The 19,405-nt window shown below is 37.2% G+C and overlaps 1 protein-coding gene across 7 annotated transcripts in view; it reads right to left on the bottom strand.

The window, feature by feature from the left end:
• Window positions 1-1,461: 1,461 nt before the first annotated feature.
• Window positions 1,462-19,405, bottom strand: part of FAM71D (family with sequence similarity 71 member D) — a 35,057-nt gene continuing 17,113 nt past the window's right edge. For 3 of the 7 annotated variants that reach the window (XR_006293417.1, XR_006293413.1, XR_006293414.1), the window contains 5 exons: window positions 18,758-19,292; window positions 15,704-15,954; window positions 7,225-7,253; window positions 3,560-4,723; window positions 1,462-1,580 (listed from right to left, as the gene is read on the bottom strand). Coding sequence is in view for 2 of the 7 variants with exons in the window: in XM_043556404.1 (XP_043412339.1) it covers window positions 1,558-1,580; window positions 7,225-7,253; window positions 15,704-15,954; window positions 18,758-19,292 (838 nt within the window). In the remaining 5 variants the exon portion in view is untranslated. Of the gene's footprint in view, window positions 1,581-3,559; window positions 4,724-5,330; window positions 5,985-7,224; window positions 7,254-15,703; window positions 15,955-18,757; window positions 19,293-19,405 lie in introns of those variants that run through there. The other 4 variants (XR_006293415.1, XR_006293416.1, XM_043556404.1 and 1 more) reach the window with 4 other exon arrangements.

Below are 19,405 nucleotides of genomic sequence, written 5' to 3'. Positions count from 1 at the left end.
AATGGAAAGAGGATTTTCCTGTCCAATAGAAATGTAATGTTAGCACATATGTAATTTTGTGAGATATTATTTAGTAGCTAATGAAGAAAGTAAAAGGAAACATGAAATTAATTTATAAGTTTTAACCTGATATATCCAAAATACTGTAATTTAAACAGTATTTAATTATTGAGACATTTTCTTATTTTTTTTGTACTAAGTCTTCAAAATCTGATGTATATCATATACTGAAAATATATCTCAATTCAGGTGCTAAATTTTCAACAGTTAAAGTGAAAAAATGTAGCCGTACCAAAACAATAAATTTATGTTTAATGAAAAAATATTCTATGCTGCTTCAGCTTTTAAATTTAAATTTAATTACAATTAAAAGAAATTTAAAATTAAGTTTCTCAGTTGCACTAGCCACATTTCAAGTGCTCAGTGGCCACATAGACCCAGTTGCTACCATACTGGACCATATTGTTCTAGAGATTTGTCTGTGGGACAAGAAGGAGAAAATGGAGGTGAGACATATTCCTTGTTGCGACTCAGGACACAGTAGAAATACCAGCACAATTTGTGTGAAATTTGAGAGAGAGAGAGAAAGAGAGAGAGAGAGATCTTCTATGTATATATCTTTTTTCCCCAGCTACATGATTTTGAACAAGTAACTTGGGTAAGCTCTACTTTTACCACCTATCTGTAAAAGAGAAAAGTAATAATACCCCTTTAGATTGTGAAGATTGAGAAAGCATGCAAAGCACATTGTAGAATGACTGGCAGCTTTTTGAAAAGGAGTAAGTGGTGGCTTTTAAAAATCCAAACTATTCTTCGGATAGGGACTGTATGTAATTCTTTTTCTATATTTAAAAGCATAGGAGTTTTAGGGGTGCCTGGATGACTCAGCTGGTTAAGCGTCCAGCTCTTGATTTCGGCTCAGGTCATGATCTCATGGTTCATGGGACTGAGCCCCACATTGGGCCCTGTGCTGATAGCATGGAGCCTGCTTGGGATTCTTTTGCCCTCTCCTGTGACCCTCCCCTGTTGTGTATTTGTGCATGTGCACTCTCTCTCAAAATAAATAAACTTTTTTTCTTTTTTTTAAGTATAGGAGTTTTAAAAAACCTGTTTGGAAGTGGCATTCATTGATTCAGCAAATACTGTCTCTCAGGCCATGTGCTCAACACTTAGAACACAAAGACTTAAAGACCATGGTCCCCCTTCAAGGACCTCATAGTGGTTAATGTTAGAAACAACACAGAGTTGGGCTAATGTCCAAGTGAGAAAAGTAAAACCAAAGAGAATAACAAATTTAACCAATAACTCCAAAGCAAAGAAGCCCTATAGATAAAAATTGAGTTTATAATTTGAAAACCTTAATAGTTCTGTATGTTTCTCTACTTTTCCTTTAAAACTGATATCCCCAATTATGATAATCAAGATGTAAGAAATTAGATTGGCATGGATTTAAATACTTAATGATTGATTAGTAGTAGCCTTTATTTCTGCCACATGGAAGACACTGCCTTGTTTTTCTCTTCTGTTGGTTATTATTTCTTGAGTTGTTCTTATTTTTTAGTTTAGTAGTTTGTATTTATCTGCCAAAAAGATGGAAAAGTCAGTTCAATTCAAAGGTCTAAAACACAAAATATTTTTAAAGTTATTACTGTTAAGTGTAAAACATTAAAAAACTAAATATAAGTAAAATAAGTGATTGAAATAAGTAAAATTGCATTTTTAATATAGCTTCTCTTCTTAATCTAACAGTAAAGATCCTTTGGACAGATAAGATCTCATTTTTTAAATCTAGAGGTTGAAGTGATGTTAAAGGAACCTCTTATAATTTCTTAAATTTTTTGTTTTTAAAGGTTGTTTCTACTCATATAAGAATCTAATAAATCAAGGGGCGCCTGGGTGGCGCAGTCAGTTAAGCGTCCGACTTCAGCCAGGTCACGATCTCGCGGTCCGTGAGTTCGAGCCCCGCGTCGGGCTCTGGGCTGATGGCTCAGAGCCTGGAGCCTGTTTCCGATTCTGTGTCTCCCTCTCTCTCTGCCCCTCGCCCGTTCATGCTCTGTCTCTCTCTGTCCCAAAAATAAATAAACGTTGAAAAGAAAATTTAAAAAAAGAATCTAATAAATCAAGATGCCAAGATTAAGATTATGGGCTTTAGTCTTTAAAATTTATAGATGTGTCACTGAATTATTTGCAAGTCCTTGATCTGTCCTAGTCTGAGTCCTAAAATAAGTCATATATATATATTTACATACACATAATATATGCTCACTATAAATAAGGGGCCAAGTAACTTTCCTACTTTGTCAGTTGTGATAATATGAAGTCTTGATTAGTACCCAAAATTTTTCACCATCAAAAAAAATCATCTGGGGCACCTGGGTGGATCAGTCGGTTAAGCGTCTGACTTCAGCTCAAGTCATGATCTCACAGCTCATGAGTTTGAGCCCCATGTGGACTCTGTGCTGACAGCTCAGAGCCTGGAGCCTGCTTCAGATTCTGTGTCTCCTTCTCTTTCTGCCCCTCCCTGCTCATGCTTTGTCTCTCTCTCTCTCTCTCTCAAAAAAAAAAAAAAAAAAAAAAGAAAAAAAATTTTTTTAATCATCTACTTTTTCTTATATATCAGCAGTTCACAATTTAAATATCTGGGAGCCACTTTTTAAATTTTAGAAGCCAAGATTTAAATATGGTATGTATATTACTATTTTTGCCCTTCTTTGCATTTGCAGATCTCTCTTCATAAGACCCTGGGGTTTGAAATTTCATCATTATAGAAAATATCAGTCAAAAGATGGGATCATTGTAGAATATTGAGTTATCTTTAAATGAATTTCTCTTTCTAAATGCTGTAATATATTGAGAAATGACAGGGGTTGGGACCCTCCCTAGGTACCAACACACATCACCCTGAGTGCCTCCTTTACTGTCCACCGCCACCATAGAACAATATTAAGAGCACACTTATGGGAGGAAAGAAATGATGAAAGAACAGGCCTAGACGAAGGAGTGTGAAGAGAGGCCGGGGGTATTGTGCATGGGCTTTTATCTTTTGGCTACACTGTTTTCCTCTGGTGCATTACGTCTGGCCCATGGTGTGCATCTGGGTGAGTTCCTATTAATAAGTGCCCAAATGCTAAGCTGACTGTGGTGGCAGAGTGACACAGAAGAGTGGAAAGAAGGGTGGGCACCTCATTCCAACATCAGAGCCCAGATGAAATATGGCCATGTGGTTCCTGCCAAGGTTGGAAAAGAGTTTGAGGAGGGAACAAAGAGAAAGAATAGGGATGAGAATGATGGAATCACTTGTAAAAGCAGCAGCAAGTAATATTCTTCTAGTGCCTCACCTGAAGCTCCCCTAATCCCTGTGCGACATTACATTTTGACACTTGAAGGATTCTAGAGCAGAAACTACAATGAACCCTCAACATTCCATTCCACCTCTATTGTTACTACAATAGAAGCAATAAGATTCAATGTCAAAAGATTCAATTTATTGACAACTTTTTGTGAAAGTGTCATGTCTGTTCTTTATCATCTATAGCAACTTATAATTGTAAAAAATTACCTTTAGGTTGTCTTACATGTTTTTTTCCATTGGCCTTTTCTTTTTCTGTTTTACTTTCCTTTCCTCACATCCATTCCCCTGAGAAAGGGGGAGACAGATGAGGCACAAGTTTGAGGGAGGTAAAAGATTTGACATGAGAGGAGGGAGCCAGAGGGCGAAAAGAAAAATAGTGAGGAAAGTGAAATAGAGATCATTAGAGAGGGGAAGTGAAGAAGAAAGAAAAAAAGCCAAAAGCAAGAGAGAAAAGCACAGGAGAGAGAACTCAATTTGGTCTTAAATTTTAAAATGTCTTTATTTTTCCCAATGGAGCCCATTGTTAAATTTCACAGTTTCCTTGTTAGGGTCCTCCCATCCTTTCTCTTTTTTAGACTGGGTTTCATAAACAGAATGAACATGGCTGCTTAAGATTGCAAAGAATTTGATTTGCAATAGTTAAGAGGAAAGTGGAAAAGAAAGATGGATATAAATGGGGAGGAAATTCCCGGTGTTTGGTAGCAGTTTTCCCTTCTCTATTTCTTGGATGTCTATCCTTTGTCTGATTGCTTTCCATCTTGGGAAAATACTATAGGATCAAAGGTAAGCCTAAGTTTGGGCTCACTGTAAAGAGATCAACAGAGCTAAAGTGAGTAAAACCTAGACAGGTAAGAAATTAAAAGTCAAGAAAAGGGACAGATGGACCCAGATCCTGAGAGACAGTGTTAGCCTAGGCTCTTTCTGCAGCCTTTTCATGAAAACAGTACATTCAGAGTCCACTTTACCCAAAGCCTTACTCAGAAAGGAGAAAAAGTGTCCTTTTGTCAAACTGCTGAGTGGTTTGAGACATGAATAAGAGACCATGGTCCTCAGGTAGCATTGCCTGGAGTTGGGTGAATGTGAATCTGACCAGGTTAATAGGACCAGGGTTTTGTTTTATTGCAGTGGGGAGCAGTTACTATTCTGGCTACTGCCTAGAATAGAAATCAGATTCACAGACTCATTTTTAGTCTACATTTAGTCTAATTCAATGGAACAAGGGATTAAGATTCTACTAATCCTTGCTCTTCTTGGGGTAAAAAGTGTTAAGTGTGAGTAAGGGTATGAAAGGGCAAAAAGAAGTGATTTAGAGGACTGTAAAAAGGGGGAAAGAAATGCTAAGCAGAGGGAAAATCAAAATACTATGCAAGCCTAAGTAAGGAAAAATGGGAAGACAGGAGAGAAAAGTGGAAAGAATAAGAAAGTACATGAAAAAAAAAAACCAGGAAAAATAATTAATACTTTGTGAAAACTGCAAGCCAAATTTGTATATTGTACCATCCTCATGATTTAACAAGCTGAGTGTGACAAACGTCACTGCATGTTTGCTCTACCTTTGCTTAGCTCCTGATTCTCAGAGCCCCATTTTAAGCTGCCTGCTAAATTTACAAAGATGGGCCACCAAGACCATAAACATGTCAGCTTATAAAGTCATAACAGCTGAAAGGGTCTTGAGACAGCTAACCATGCCCTCTTCAATTCCTCACCCATATGCACACATATTTGGCAGCTGAAGAAGCTTGAGGTCCAGAGACATTAATGACACATCCGTGGAACAGAGGAAGTGCAGTTAGAACTCAAACCTAGGGCTTTTGATTCCAGGTGCAGTATTTAATAGCTGGTTTCTTCATCATTGCCTTCCAGATTTCCTGTAATTCATTTTCACAGCTTGTTTCATGGACTCATTACCTCCTAGTTAAGTTGCCTCTCAAACTCTGTCATCCTCAGTTGTTGTTGTTTTTTTTTTTTGTTATTTTCCTCTTGTCCCCACAAGTAGTCAGTCCAATAAATCTTGTTAACTGCATATTCACATCCTTGTTTCCATCTGGCTTTTTTTCCCCCCCTAGGTTTAAGACTGACACATTTCACCCCAGACCATTATAATGATTTCCTACCTGTAGCCTGCTGCAGCTCTCTTAGAGATTGCAGTCAGAGTAATCATTCTAAAACATAACACTCATTTCGTTATTTGTCTTTCAGTGGCTCTTACCTGCCAAAAGGAGGTCTGTACTATCCAGACTCCTTAGATAACCCAAGACTTCCATAATCTGGATCCTGCTTTGCTTTCCAGCTGCATCTCTCACTATTCCTAAATTGAATATGCCCAACACTGTCTTATTCTTCAATTTTGCTCTTACTGTATCCTATACCCAGGATATTCTTATTTCCCTTTTCCTAACTCAAAGACTGCTTCCTTCATAGACTCTTTCATGATTTTCTCTCTTGAGCTAAAACTATATTCTCCACTTTTCTCTGAAAGCACCTATAACATTTTACTTTATGTTATTTGGGCCCATCTCTTGAGGCCAGGTGATGTCCTATTATGTATTTTTAATCTCTCTCAGAGTCTGCCACGGTGCCTCATATATAATAGATAAGGATCAAATGCTTCTTCAGTTCAACAAAACTAAGCCTGTGCCAGAAGACAGGTGAAAGAATCAGTCACATATGGAATGAAAATAAATGTATCAATATCCTACATTAATTATAAATTCCCAATGCATAAATAACTAGTGCTTCAGAATGTATGTTGTATGTGATTGTACTAATTATGTGCTAATCATATGCTAACATACTAATTATCAGTAATAAGGCTGATGCAAGATTTATCCTTGCTTTTAGAAAGTAAGACGAAAATATCTGGCTATTGGACATCTCTGGAATTTCTATAAATTTACTGTGATTTCGTTTTGAAATAGAACTTGAGGTAAAAATTGGTAGGTGAAAATTCTATATATTGCAAAGGAGATTTTGCATTTTTCTTATAAACTACAATGGCATTTCCCTACAATGTTCTCAGGTTCAATACTGTAGATTGGAACTTCACATCCCAGTGAAGTTCATCTGGTACTTTTGGACACCAAAGCTCAGTGGTAAGGTCTACAGACAAAAATCCCATTTATATAAACACTATCCTCTAGTTGTTTGCTCTTCTTTGTAGGACTCTTGCAAATGTGACTGAGAATGCCTTCACGGGTTCTTGGATTTTAAAGCAGAAGTATTTTTTTTTCTCTCCATGATGTTCTTTTATGTGCATGACTGGAGCTGAGGCCTATCCACCCCTCAACTTAGACAGTAACTTAGAAGTAGGTCAGCAGCAAGCAAGGGGACAGATCTCCACTGGTGCCATATGACAACCCCATGTTAAAAACTTGTTGCTAAGAAGTTAAAAGATCCTCAGACATGAGAGTATGTAAAGAAACAACTGCTGAATAAAACATTAAATAGTATCACCCGACAGCAAAGCGGAGCCCCAGATACAAGTAAGGACTATACAATTGTAGATTTACCAAGAAATTTAGTGGTAGACCACTTTCCTTCCAAACCAGCAAGGATACAAGACCCTATTGTTTGGGTTCTGCCTGCTGAGCAGGCCTGGGAGTGGTTCATGCCCAGTGAGCTGGATTCAGGGAACTGGAAAACTGACTCTACCAGCACAGAAAAAGTGCAGTGATGCCTACCACTTGCAAGATAGCATGAGGACAGGCTTTGAAGAATAGTTCCTGCATGGTAGGACTCTCAGAATGGAGCAAAGGGGACACATCAAAACATCTAGCTGGATTCCTTTGCTCATAACTACTTTCTTCCAGGACCCAAGGTTGACTACTGGATACCAGAGATCACAAAGAAATGTAGTGGAATTTGTTCCATACCTGAAGTGCCTGAATCAGTTCTCATGCTCCTGCAAAAATAAACAGCACATTTCAAAATTTTGCCAGTGTAACCACAAATATTTAGAAAAGAATTACTAAGTAGGAGGTAACTGGTCTTTCCTAAATGCTTTGTAGGTGGTAATGAAACATGTGTAGCAAGCTAGGGTATTACATTATTAACACATATTAGAGTAAAATTACCTAAAATTCTGTCAACATGCAAGCTATCCAACCTGTAAAAGCCATAAAAGTGAATAGTATATAATGACACATAATCTATTTTTATTTTCTCTATCACCTGTCACTCGGTGAGGCTGTGGGCATCCCTATCCTGCTGCCTCTCCAGCGTTGGAAAACTCATTTGGGGCTGAGGCAGAGAGAAGCTAATCGCTGCTGCTCAGGGGCTTCCATAGAAGCCTGTGTTGGGAATATAGGCCCTCATAGAGACATGGGAGAAATTCTGGCATAGATGGATGCCTGGGGTTAGAAGGTACCCACTTCTTCTGGCTTTATCACAATCTCTATGGCCCTGATGGAGGTGACAGCGCTTGGGAATCTTGCAGGCAAATGACATGCTCAAGTATTTGCCTAAGTTAGTACTTGGTTAGTTTACTTAGCTTACTGGATAAAATAGAAAACTATCTGTCAGGTGTTCAGACCATTTCACTTTCAGAAATGCCTTTGGATAACTAAGCTTTTGGATGTCTTTGGACAAAGAAGTTTTCTGCATTCCTGATTTTTAAAATTAATAACAATAATTAAAATACTTGTTTTCTTAACCTCATTAGCATGCTAAAACAAATTTTCACCAAATCTTTGTTTCTTGGCTACATTTTCAATAAGTATTTTGGAAGCATGGCTGTTTGAGTAAAAAAAAAAAAGCATTTGGGAAGAATAATTACCCTCAGATAATAGCTTCCCAGATAAATGTATAAAGACATAATTAAGATCCATTTTAAGAGGTCTGGCAAATACATCCAGTTGGAGGTCTACAATGGATCTTTCTGAAATAAAGGTAAATTAGTCATTTTCTAAGGCATTTGCAAATAAATTCTCCTGTAGCCTTCACCAAATAGGTCGGTGCTTTAAATAAAGGTTGAGCTTAATGATAAAAGTTTTTGAGACTGAGAAATATTAAGTAAATGTACTTTAAAAAATTGGTGCAAAGTTAAAATGAAGCCTGATATTATCCTCTTTAAAACAAAGGAAAGAGTCACAGTAGCAATATTGTCAAGGTATAAGAAGGAATAGAAATAGAAATGTTCTATAAAGTAAATCCTAAGGTAATGTTATAGAAGTCTCCATAGTCTTTCATTCATCCAGATCAAAACTGCTCAGTTTACATTTTAAAACTAATACATCTGAGGGCAAAATATTCAACAAGCTCATCGTTTAATTTTTTTTTCATTTTCCCAAAGTACGCAGTTATAAAAATGTCACTGAAATCCATGGTCTTGGAGATGAAAACTAGATAGAACTTACTTATCACTTTCAGTGTCTTGACTTAATTTTACAAATGTCCCAGGAATAAACTGAATTCTATTCTGTTCTAGGATATTACACCTTTCATTCATAATGAACATTCTCAAATTAGGCTCTGGATAGTAATTATGTTCCAGATGCAAATAGGCAATAAAAAAAGAACCCATACTTGATTAAATTGGGGTTAAGAGGATTACTTGGAACCCACATTTGTTTTTTGCTTTGTTTTTCTTTCTTTGTCCCCAGTACAGTCAGCAGAGAGAGGAAGCTGAGAGACTGAAAGGCAGAACCTTGAAGAAATTGGGATTTGTTAACCTTCATGATCCTTTTTATCTGTAAAATTCTATGATTTTTGCCATTTATATAGGGATTCATTTTCTCATTGTTTCTAATAGTGATCATAATAGTTAAACAAATCTTTGCACCTACAGAACATTTTACATCCTAAAAATTTAAGTTATCCTTATACTTTTTAATATTTTAGTTTTATTTATTTATTTTTTAGTTTTTTTATGTTTTGAGAGAAAGAGGGAGAGAGTAGAGGAGGGGCAGAGAGAGAGAGACGGGGGGAGAGAGAGAGAGAGAGAGAGAGAGAGAGAGAATCCCAAGCAGGCTCTGCACTGTCAGCACAGAGCCAGATGATTTCAAGATGTGTGGTTCTCCTAAGGATCAGCCTTATTCCTTTGCTTTCCTTGACCCCTCCTTGGCCAGGAAAAAAGGTTAAAAATAAAGCCAGCTTTGAGTAATTAATCCTCAGTTGCTTAAGATATTTTTGAGTAAAGGTTTTTGGTGTTGTGCTTTTTTGAGCCAGAATAGCCAAATTTCTTTTATCTACACTATTGGAAATGAAATGAATTATTAGTGATAATAATGACCATTTACTGGGCATCTAATGTGTCCCGAGATCATTCCATACTTTTATTGCTCTATTTCTAAGAACGCTGCAACACACTCAGGTGCATTTACTGTTTCCATTCCGTTCCACTCCTTTAAGGAGTCCTCAGGATGTACTTATATTCGACTTCACCATGCTTTCTGTCATTCACTGTAGCAGTAGATTAAAATTACATAAGAAACACGAACAAGTCTTGACCCCTTGCAGAAGAATGTCTGAACTCTATCCAGGACAAATGGCCTGATGCTTGTTTTTGAGAAGATTCCAAGGAGAAAGATTCTACAACCTCCAGAAATTAGTTCCATTGTTTATTAATATCTAATCAGTAATATGCATTAATGCTTTTTTTATAGATTGGTTGATTGCTATATTGTTTTACTACATAATAAAGTTTTCTTTGTAAACTGTTTAGTTAAAATAATTTTCAGTTTAAATCCACTTTTTAAAATTTAGCCTTTAAATTTGGACTTCCTCATATGCTGAAGATGGTAATTGTCACCTATTCCCGTTTTCTTCCTCAATTTAAATAGCCTTGATTTCTTTCCTGCATTAAAAAATATTTAAGTTTTGTGCCCCCCCCCCCCCCGGGTTCAGTTTTTGGATAGTATAGTAGAAAGATTACTTCAGAGGTATAGAATCATCTTTCTACTGTATTCAATGTAAGTCAAAGCTATGTTAGATTTATGTTCAGTCTAATCTAGAATCTGAATCCTCCCTTCCATCTCTCCCTTTCTCTCTTCCTTCCTCCCTACCTTTCCTCCCTCTTTTAATCTATTCTCTCTCTCTCTTTTTTTTTTTTTTGAGTAATTACCAAGCGCCTGGCATTGTGAAGTTTTTAATATCAGCTTATTTAATCCCTGTAACAACTACATGGTTAGTGTTATTTTCATTTTACAGATAAGGAAACTGAGACCTGAAAAAACTAATTTAACTTGCCCTAGAGGAGGCAGGTGAACCCTGGGTTCACCCAGGGTTGTCTGACTGCAAAGGTCATTGTCTAGCTGCTGTGTCTTCCAATTAATGCATCCTAGCATCAGTTTTGATTTTTAAATTATACATGTAATTAATTGTACAATAAAAGTTTAATGGAAACATCTATCAAAAGCTACAACAAATATTAATTCCTTTAATCACCAACTATGTCCAAATACTGTGGTTTCTTATCATCCTGTCTGCAGAAATAAAATACCATTGTATATACATTTTTCAGAATTTCACACTTCCAGTTTGAAGTTCCTTATAGTCATATAGGTCTTTTTATTGAAATTTTCTGATTCTTTTCCTAATGGGGATCTGCTGTTTCACTAAATTAACATACTATTTCCTGGTTAGCTATTCTGCTGCCAGGGGTTGTTTGGATTGCTTTCAGGTTTTAATTACAAAACAGTATGTTCAATTAAATTATTTTCTGTTTCAAATTACTTCTTTGCCACATGTTCCTTTAAGTCAAGGGGTATAACTATTTGTAGTGTGAATTGCCAAATCACTCTGTAGAAAGTTCCCACCATTTACAGTGTCCCCATCAATATTAGATGTAGTTAACATCTAATCAAAAGCCAAATGGTAAATGCTTAAATTGTATTTCTTTAATTATTAGTGAGATTGATCCCTCACTAAGTGTTTATTTGTCTTGTGGAGTAAATTTTCTATTCATAACTTTAAACCATTTGTTAATTGGATCCTTCACAAATTTCCATCAGCTACTTATATATATGGAAAGTAAAACCTTTATAGATTATTATTATTCTTTTTCCATTGTATTGTTATGTATTTATTAAAATGATTTTTTGGCAGATATTTATAATTGTTTTGCAATCAATCAACCTGAACTCTATTCTTTCAGAGCCCCACCTTGCTTTCAGATCTCTGTCCTTCCTCAGAGAAGCTTCCAGACACTATAAGATATCCTTCCTCCTCCTCAAATCACCCTCTATTCTGTTATCCTATTTTTGTTCTGGGGTTTATTTTTGAAGCTTTTTTTTAATGTTTATTTTTGAGAGAGAGAGAGAGAGAGAGAGAGAGAGAGAGAGAACACGCACATGCACGTGCAAGTGGCATAGGAGCAGAGAGAGGACAAAGGATCCAAAGTGGGCTCGGTGCTGATAGCAGCAAACCAATGTGGGGCTCAACCTCACGGACCGTGAGATTATCACTTGACAGAAATCAGAAGCTCAGCCGACTGAACCATCCAGGTACCCCGTTTTATTTTGTTTTCTAATGTTTATTTATTTATTTTGAGAGAGAGCGTGAGTGGGGGAGGGGCAGAGAGAGATTGGAAGAGAGAGAATCTCAAGCAGGCTCCCAGCTGTCAGCACAGGGACTCAGTCTCACAAACCATAAGATTATGACCTGAGCTGAGATCAAGAGTCATACACTTAACCTGACTGAGCCACCCAGGCACCCCTCTATTTTTGTATTTATCACAGCACATTCCAGCTGGCATAATGTATTTTATTTGTGTATTATCTAGATCCACTAGAATGAAACATCCTATAACTTATATTCACAGCTGTATCCCCAGTTCCTAGCACAAAGAAAGTGCTCAGTAAATATTTTTGAAAGAATGAACCAAACTTTGCCATTGAAAATTTCTTCTGTTGCTTCAAAGGAAAAGAAGTGATGTTTCTTATGCAATTGAGGCAATTTCAACTGTTCCATTTTCTTCTAGCTTATTTTAGTTTTAAAATATTTTATTCTTTTGGAGTACCTGGGGGCCCAGTCAGTTGAGCGTCCAACTTCAGCTCAGGTCATGATCTCACAGTTGGTGAGTTTGAGCCCTCAGAGCCTGGAGCCTGCTTCGGATTCTGTGTCTCCGTCTCTCTCTGCCCCTCCCCTGCTCACTCTATCTCTCTATCAAAAATAAATAAACATTATAATTTTTAAAAAATATTTTACTCTTTTCCATCTGAAATTTTTTTTGTGGTACAGCATAAATCTCTGACATTTTGTAGAGTTTTGCTTTTTTTCATGTTTTTTTTTGAACCTCTATCAGTTTGACTCAGTTTTATTGTCTTAATGTCTATATCCTAAACTTTCTGATGGCCATTTAATTATAATACGGCTTAAGATTTTATACAACTGAGTCCCTCGATATATTCCAGCCCCAAGTTTCCTTGAGATTCTTACTCTTCTCTTTTCCACATACTTTTTATATTATAATTTCTATGAGATATCCTATTGAGATAATTGGTATTATATTAAATTTATAAATTAATTTAGGCTTTGTCATCTTTGTTGTCTTAAATATACCTACCCAGATAGAAAGCTTATTTTTCCTTATTGAAGTGTCTTTGGTTTCTGCCACTAGAGTTTTGTAATTCCATGTATACAGGTCTCTTATCACTCTCACTAAATATTTAATTTTTATTGCTGCTTTTGAAAAATACATTCTCTTTTGTCAATGTATTTTTGGTTTGTTAATAAAAATCATGAAACAAATGATATTTTGTGAGTTTATCTTCTAATCTGTGACTATCCTAAAGTTGTTTACAAAGTAATATTTTTGATGATTGTCAAGTTTTCTAAATATAAATTTCCATTTGCAAAGATTTTTAAAAATCTCATTTAATCATATTTCTTTGTCCTATTGCAGTTGCTAGACTCCCTTAAATTATATTACATAGAAGTGTTAATAAGGAACATCTTTAATTTATTCTAAGTTTTAAGTAGAACACTTCTATAATTTTTCATTAAAAACAATTTCTTCTTTAAATTTCTTGGGGCACCTGGGTGGCTTAGTTGGTTAAGCATCCAACTTCAGCTCAGATCACGATCTTGCGGGTTCCTCAGTTCGAGCCCCGCTCTGTGCTGACAGCTTGGAGCCTGGAACCTGCTTCAGATTCTGTCTCCCTTTCTATCTGCCCCTCCCCAGCTTGCAGTCTGCCTCTCTCTATCTCTCCCCCCCCCCTAAAAAATTAAACATTAAAAAAAAACCCACAATGCTGTCTCTGGTTGGGAATAATTATTAAAAAAAATTTTTTTTTTAATGTTTATTTTTTGAGACAATGTGAGAGACAGAGTGCAAGCAGCGGAGGGGCAGACAGAGGGAGACACAGGATCCTAAGCGGGCCCCAGGCTCTGAGCTGTCAGCACAGAGCTGGATGCAGGGCTCAAACTCACGGACAGTGAGATTGTGATCTGAGCCGAAGTCGGACGCTTAACCGACTAAGCCACCCAGGCGCCCCTGCTCTTCCTTTAAATAATGACTTATATTTCCTTAATTTCATGTTAAGCGCTTGCTACATTTTGCCCGCTAAGATTCTATGAATTTAACATTTATTGTCTTAAGTAGGGATTAATCTAGAATTTTATTTCTGGTCAGTCTTTATAATCCAAACAAATTATTTGCTTCAAAAAATTAGGAGAACATAACATAATTTTTCTATATTTAAAAGAGAATTTTACATTAAATAGAGATAATTCTTAGAGTATCTAAAACCCTGTCCAGTAAAAGTCACAACTATGTTTTTCTCTTTCATGGGAGCTCCTGGATGACGTTGTTCTATGTTCTCAAGTTGTGACTGTGCTAGTTTTGCCTCTTTGTATTTTTGTTAAAGTCATTTATTTAACTCAGGGTTTCAAAGCTATTAAAGAAAAGCTGTATGTAATATTTCTCAATAACATTTTACTATTGTTCTTGTTAGTTGATGATGACCTCTAAATTTCTAATTTTATTAAAAAAAAGTTGTCCAATGGTTTGCCTGTTTTGTCATTCTTTTTGAAGAACCAGCCAAACCCTGTGGAACGTCACATTACTAATAATTTTTCTCGTTTATTTATTTATTTTTTTTGGTTTGTTTTTGTTTTCCCTTGCTCCTTTTTTATATTTAAAAAGAATTTAGACAGGGGCGCCTGGGTGGCTCAGTCACTTGAGTGTGTCCAACCCTTGACTCAGGTCACAATCTCCAAGTTCGTGGGTTCAAGCCCCACATCAGGCTTTGCACTGACAGTGCAAAGTCTGCTTGGGATTCTGTCTCCCTCTCTCCCTGCCCCTCCCCTGCTTGTTCCCTATCTGTCTCTCAAGATAAAAACAAACAAAAAAGAATTTAGACATAGTTCATTACATTCCCTATTTTCAGTCTTGCTATTGTAAGCATTTAGACCTCTGTGTTTTTCTTTGGTTTCTTTCTAGTATTTACTCTGAAATTATTGGATTAACTTTTATCTTTAGAATACATCAGTGCTCCCTCACATTCAGCTTGCAACTGTGTATTAAAATTATGAAAATATTTTTTTCAGATTATTAACTTATTAGTTGGAAATGTACAAAAGCATGAGAAATACATAGAGGAGAAAATAGAAGTATAAAGATGAAAGAAAGAGTTCCCATAGTCTAACTCCAAACTGTGGACACTGATTCTATCCTGTATTCTTCAGCCACACACAGTTGATACCAGATAGACTCAAATGTGAACTGAAGGGTGTGAGAAGTTGATAGGAAAATAAAAATTTGACAAGGTTAAACTGAATGTGGATAATTTAGTTTTTTATAAAATTTTATTTACTTTAAAAAATTTTTTTATACATTTATTTATTTTTATTTTTGAGAGACAGAGAGAGAGCACAAGTGGAGGATGGGCAGAGAGGGAAGGAGACACAGAATCCAAAGGAGGTTCCAGGCTCTGAGCTGTCAGCAGTGCCCAATGCAGGGCTCGAACTCACAAACCGCAAGATCATGACCCAAGCCGAAGTCAGAAGCTCAACCGACTGAGCCACCCAGGCACCCCTAAATTTTTATTTATTTTTGAGAGAGAAAGAGAGAGAGAGAAAGAGAGAGATAGAGTATGAGCAAGGGAGGGCCAAAGAGAGAGGGAGACACCGAATCTGAAGCAGGCTCCAGGCTCTGAGCTGTCAGCACAGAGCCTATTGTGGGCCTTCAACTCACAAGCTGTGAGATCATGACCTGAGCCGAAGTTGGATGCCTAACTGACTGAGCCACCCAGGCTCAGTGGATAATTGAGAGTTAACGATGGCATCATTCAATTACATTGTATTTACAGCTGAGACTGTTCAGTAGCAAGGGCCAGAGTTGCGGGGACCTTAAAGCACACACTTACATTACTTCACGTCTTAGCATCCCTGACATTTCCCTGCCTCACATACCTGGATTCCTCAGCCTTGAGAGCTGTGTTGCTAAAATCAGTTGTCCTTATTTCAGATGTTCTAATAATGCTCATCCTTTTGAATGAATTTATGTCACTTTCTTCTGGAGTCAAAGTAGAATGAAAACATCGTTCACCTTCGAAAGTCAGTGTTACATTTGAGATGGTGACATGTTTTGAGGATTCTTTGCATTCATTCTTAATTTTTGTATCTCGTAGACACCCAGGCTTCAGAATGTTTTCCATCTTTTCCTTTGAAAATAATAAACAGCAGCAAATCAGGTAACAGAACAGTGTCACACAGAAATAGATGATTTCTGGAGCAATATCTAATACAGTAATCATGTCATTCGTATTAACTGAGTGCCCTCGAGTGCCTGGGCGCAGTAATGAGGGAATGACGCTTGGTGTTGTGTGGCCACTGAGGAGGCCAGGCGGGCATCAGAGGCTTCTAGTGTGGGACCTGACAAAGCCCATTCAGAAGCTCATGTGGTCAGGCACACCGCTGTCACCTCGCACGAGAAAACTAGTATTTAATTACAGCATTTCCTCTTTCTGAATTGTCGGGGCATGGAAGGTTGTCTAGAAATGCCTTGCCACCTGCTCTCCAATCTAATGTTGCTCTTTATTTAAGAGCATTTACCAGGTGACATGAGTTGGGAGGTTCACAATAAGACAAAAGCATTTATTTCTCAAAAGACTTAGAACCAATACCTAGAACTAATACTATAAAATCTCTCCGGTTGTCTTGATTTCTTGGTTTCTATTAATGCATCACCTCTCCCCACCACTCACTGTCTTCCTCAGAATCTGTCTCGGGCCTCAGAGGAATTGGTCAGTGGGTCCTAAGGACTCCGTCTGTCTGACATCCCTCATACCTGTACCCTCCTCCTCCTCCCATCAGCACCGCCTAGTCCATCGCCTCTCCTGACTTCCCTCTAAAATAATACAATACTCTTCTTCCTTAAAGAAAACACGTTTTTTCCGTAACACATACTTACTGTAGAATATTTAGAAAATCTTGGAAGATATAAAGTGAAAGGGAGAATATTATTGTCTGCTTAAGGCCACTGGCCAGAAATAACTACTCCTATGGCACATGTCATTTAGTCTTTGTGCCCATTTATTTATTTTGTAAGTGTCTTCTTTGTGATAACATTTCAGTTCTATATCCTAATGATTTTATTAAAAGCATTCTCCTCATGTCATTAAAAATTGTGTAAAACTGCTTGAATTTTTTTGAATTAAAAATTATTTCTATTGTAGGAAATAGAAAATTCAGAAAAGTGTAAAGAGGAAAATATTAATCCCAGAATCTAGAAATAAACCGCTGTTAACAGTATGACTTTCTCACCTTCTATTGTTTGTGAGCATGAAATGTATTTTCATATAATAGGAATCATACTCACTTTTCACTCAACTTTTCCCAATCATGAAAATTTCTGCAAGAAAAATTTTTCCAACAATTTTAATAACTAGTCATTCATTTAATAGATATTTACTGACTGTCTATGGTCTTGCCTGATACTGTCGTTGCTCCTGAAAAAAATAAAGAAGGCACCTGTCCTTCGTAGATTTACATTAGTTTAGCAATTCCCCTGTGGTGGATATTTAGGTTACTTTCAAATTTTCGTTATTTCATTTTTACCAACATGGTATAGATATAGTATAATTAACATCTTTACAGCTAAATCCTCATTCTTATTTCTGATTAATTCCTTAAGAAAGATTCCTAGAAATGGAGTCACTGAATCAAAGGGTATAAACATTTTTAGGTTCTTGATTCATAATGATTTCAAGAAAGTTTGGGCCAATTCTCATCCCTACCACAAACCTATAAGAATTCCAAGTTGACCACATCTTTACTAACACTGACTATTTTTCTTCTTCTTTAAAAAAATTTTTTTTAATGTTTATTTATTTTTGAGAGAGACAGAGAGGCAGAGTGTGAGAGGGGAGGGGCAGAAAGAGAGGGAGACACAGAATCAAAGCAGGCTCCAGGCTCCCAGCTGTCAGCACAGAGCCTGACACGGGGCTCGAACTCATGGACTGCGAGATCATGACCTGAGCCAAAGTTGGATGCTTAACTGACTGAGCCACCCAGTGCCCCTATTTTTATTCTTTTAATTAACAGTTTTATAGGTTATTTTTCCCCCAAGTTTGCATTCCTTTGATTACTAGTGAGGTTAAATTTTCTCCACGATATTTATTGCAGTTGCTTCTTCTGTAAAATATTTATCCTTGCCCTTTATGACTTTTCTCTTGTGGGCCCCATGGAGATTTTCCTCAGTAGTCCTCAAACTTCTCTCTTTATCTACATTCCATGTTACCATCAGATTAACCTTTCTAAAAACATAGCTCCTTCACTCCCTCACACAGAGGTTTTTTACAGTTAAAGTTTGCCCAAAGAGCAAAGTCCACACTTCTTAATTTGGCATTCAAGGTTTGCAGACAACTTTCAAATCCTATATCCTAATATTTTCCGTATATATTATGCTCCAGCCAAACTGAACTAACTGTTCTTGGATATGGCTCTGTGGTTTTTCACTTTCTGGCTTTTTCTAAAGCAACTTACTTCTTTTGGTATTTTATTTTTCTATTTCCACCCTCACTTCTACCCACTGAAATTTCACCCCATCCTTCAATGTAGTGTGTACTTTTATATACATTTAAACTTTAAAATAGCCCTTACATATCAGTATCCTCGCTTTGGAGATGAGGAAACTGAGGCTCACACAGCTTCAGTGGATTGGTCAGATACTCAGCAGGGCAAGTTTCCAACCCAAGTCTTCTGACCCTGGTCCCAAAGTTCTTTCCATCCCACCACAGCTTTCTGATACTGGGTTAAATCTGATGGTAAGCATGGTCACGCCTCTTTCAGGATATGTCTTACAACTCCTTTATACTGGGGCTCAGGGATACTATCTCATTAAAATTACTCAGAGCACATTTCACAGCATTTTGATAATCAATGTCAAGGAGCTAACCAAGAAGGGCGATCTTGGTTATCACTCCTGTTCTTGATTATTAAGAATGAGTCTTCCATGTCACATACCTTTTCCTCTTGCTTGGCCCTTAGTATGTCATCGTTTTCAAACACCACTGTAACCTCTGAGTTGTTTGGGACATCACAGACATCCGTGACTTCTGTGACTTCTGTGACAATTTTTATATCTGGGGCCTCTGTGACCTCATTTTCTGGAACATCTGTGACGTCTGTGACATCGGTGACATCTGTGAATTCTGAGAAATCAATGCTTTCTATGGCATTTACAGGGTCTGAACATGTGTACATGTGCGGGTTCTGTATGGCTGCAAATGCTGCAATATCCATGATGTCCACTGAACCTGTGATATCTGTGCTATTGGTGATTTCCGAGAGGCTTGAGACTTCTGACAGTTTGGAAACTTTGGCTTTCTCCTGATTCAAGAGGGAGATGAGTTCCACCCATTGACAAAATAGGGTGTCCTGTTTACATGCAGGGGCACAGAGCTGCAGGTAGTAGGCTCGACCACTGACCAGCTTTACTTTGAGGCGCATATTCTCAGCATCGTGCACAGAAAGAGTCACAAACTGTAGAGGGAGAAACCTGCAAACAAACACAAATGTCATCTGGAGGCCTGATTGGAGACCTGTCAAAAGGCCTTTCCTTTTATGTTGCATAGCAGTTGTGACAGTGAGGTTCAGGGAAACAGGCTTATC

The sequence above is a fragment of the Prionailurus bengalensis genome, chromosome B3 (assembly GCF_016509475.1).
Source record: "Prionailurus bengalensis isolate Pbe53 chromosome B3, Fcat_Pben_1.1_paternal_pri, whole genome shotgun sequence".
Classification (NCBI taxonomy): domain Eukaryota; kingdom Metazoa; phylum Chordata; class Mammalia; order Carnivora; family Felidae; genus Prionailurus; species Prionailurus bengalensis.
Note: the sequence above shows the minus strand (reverse complement) of the source record. Positions and strands in the feature narration are given on the sequence as shown.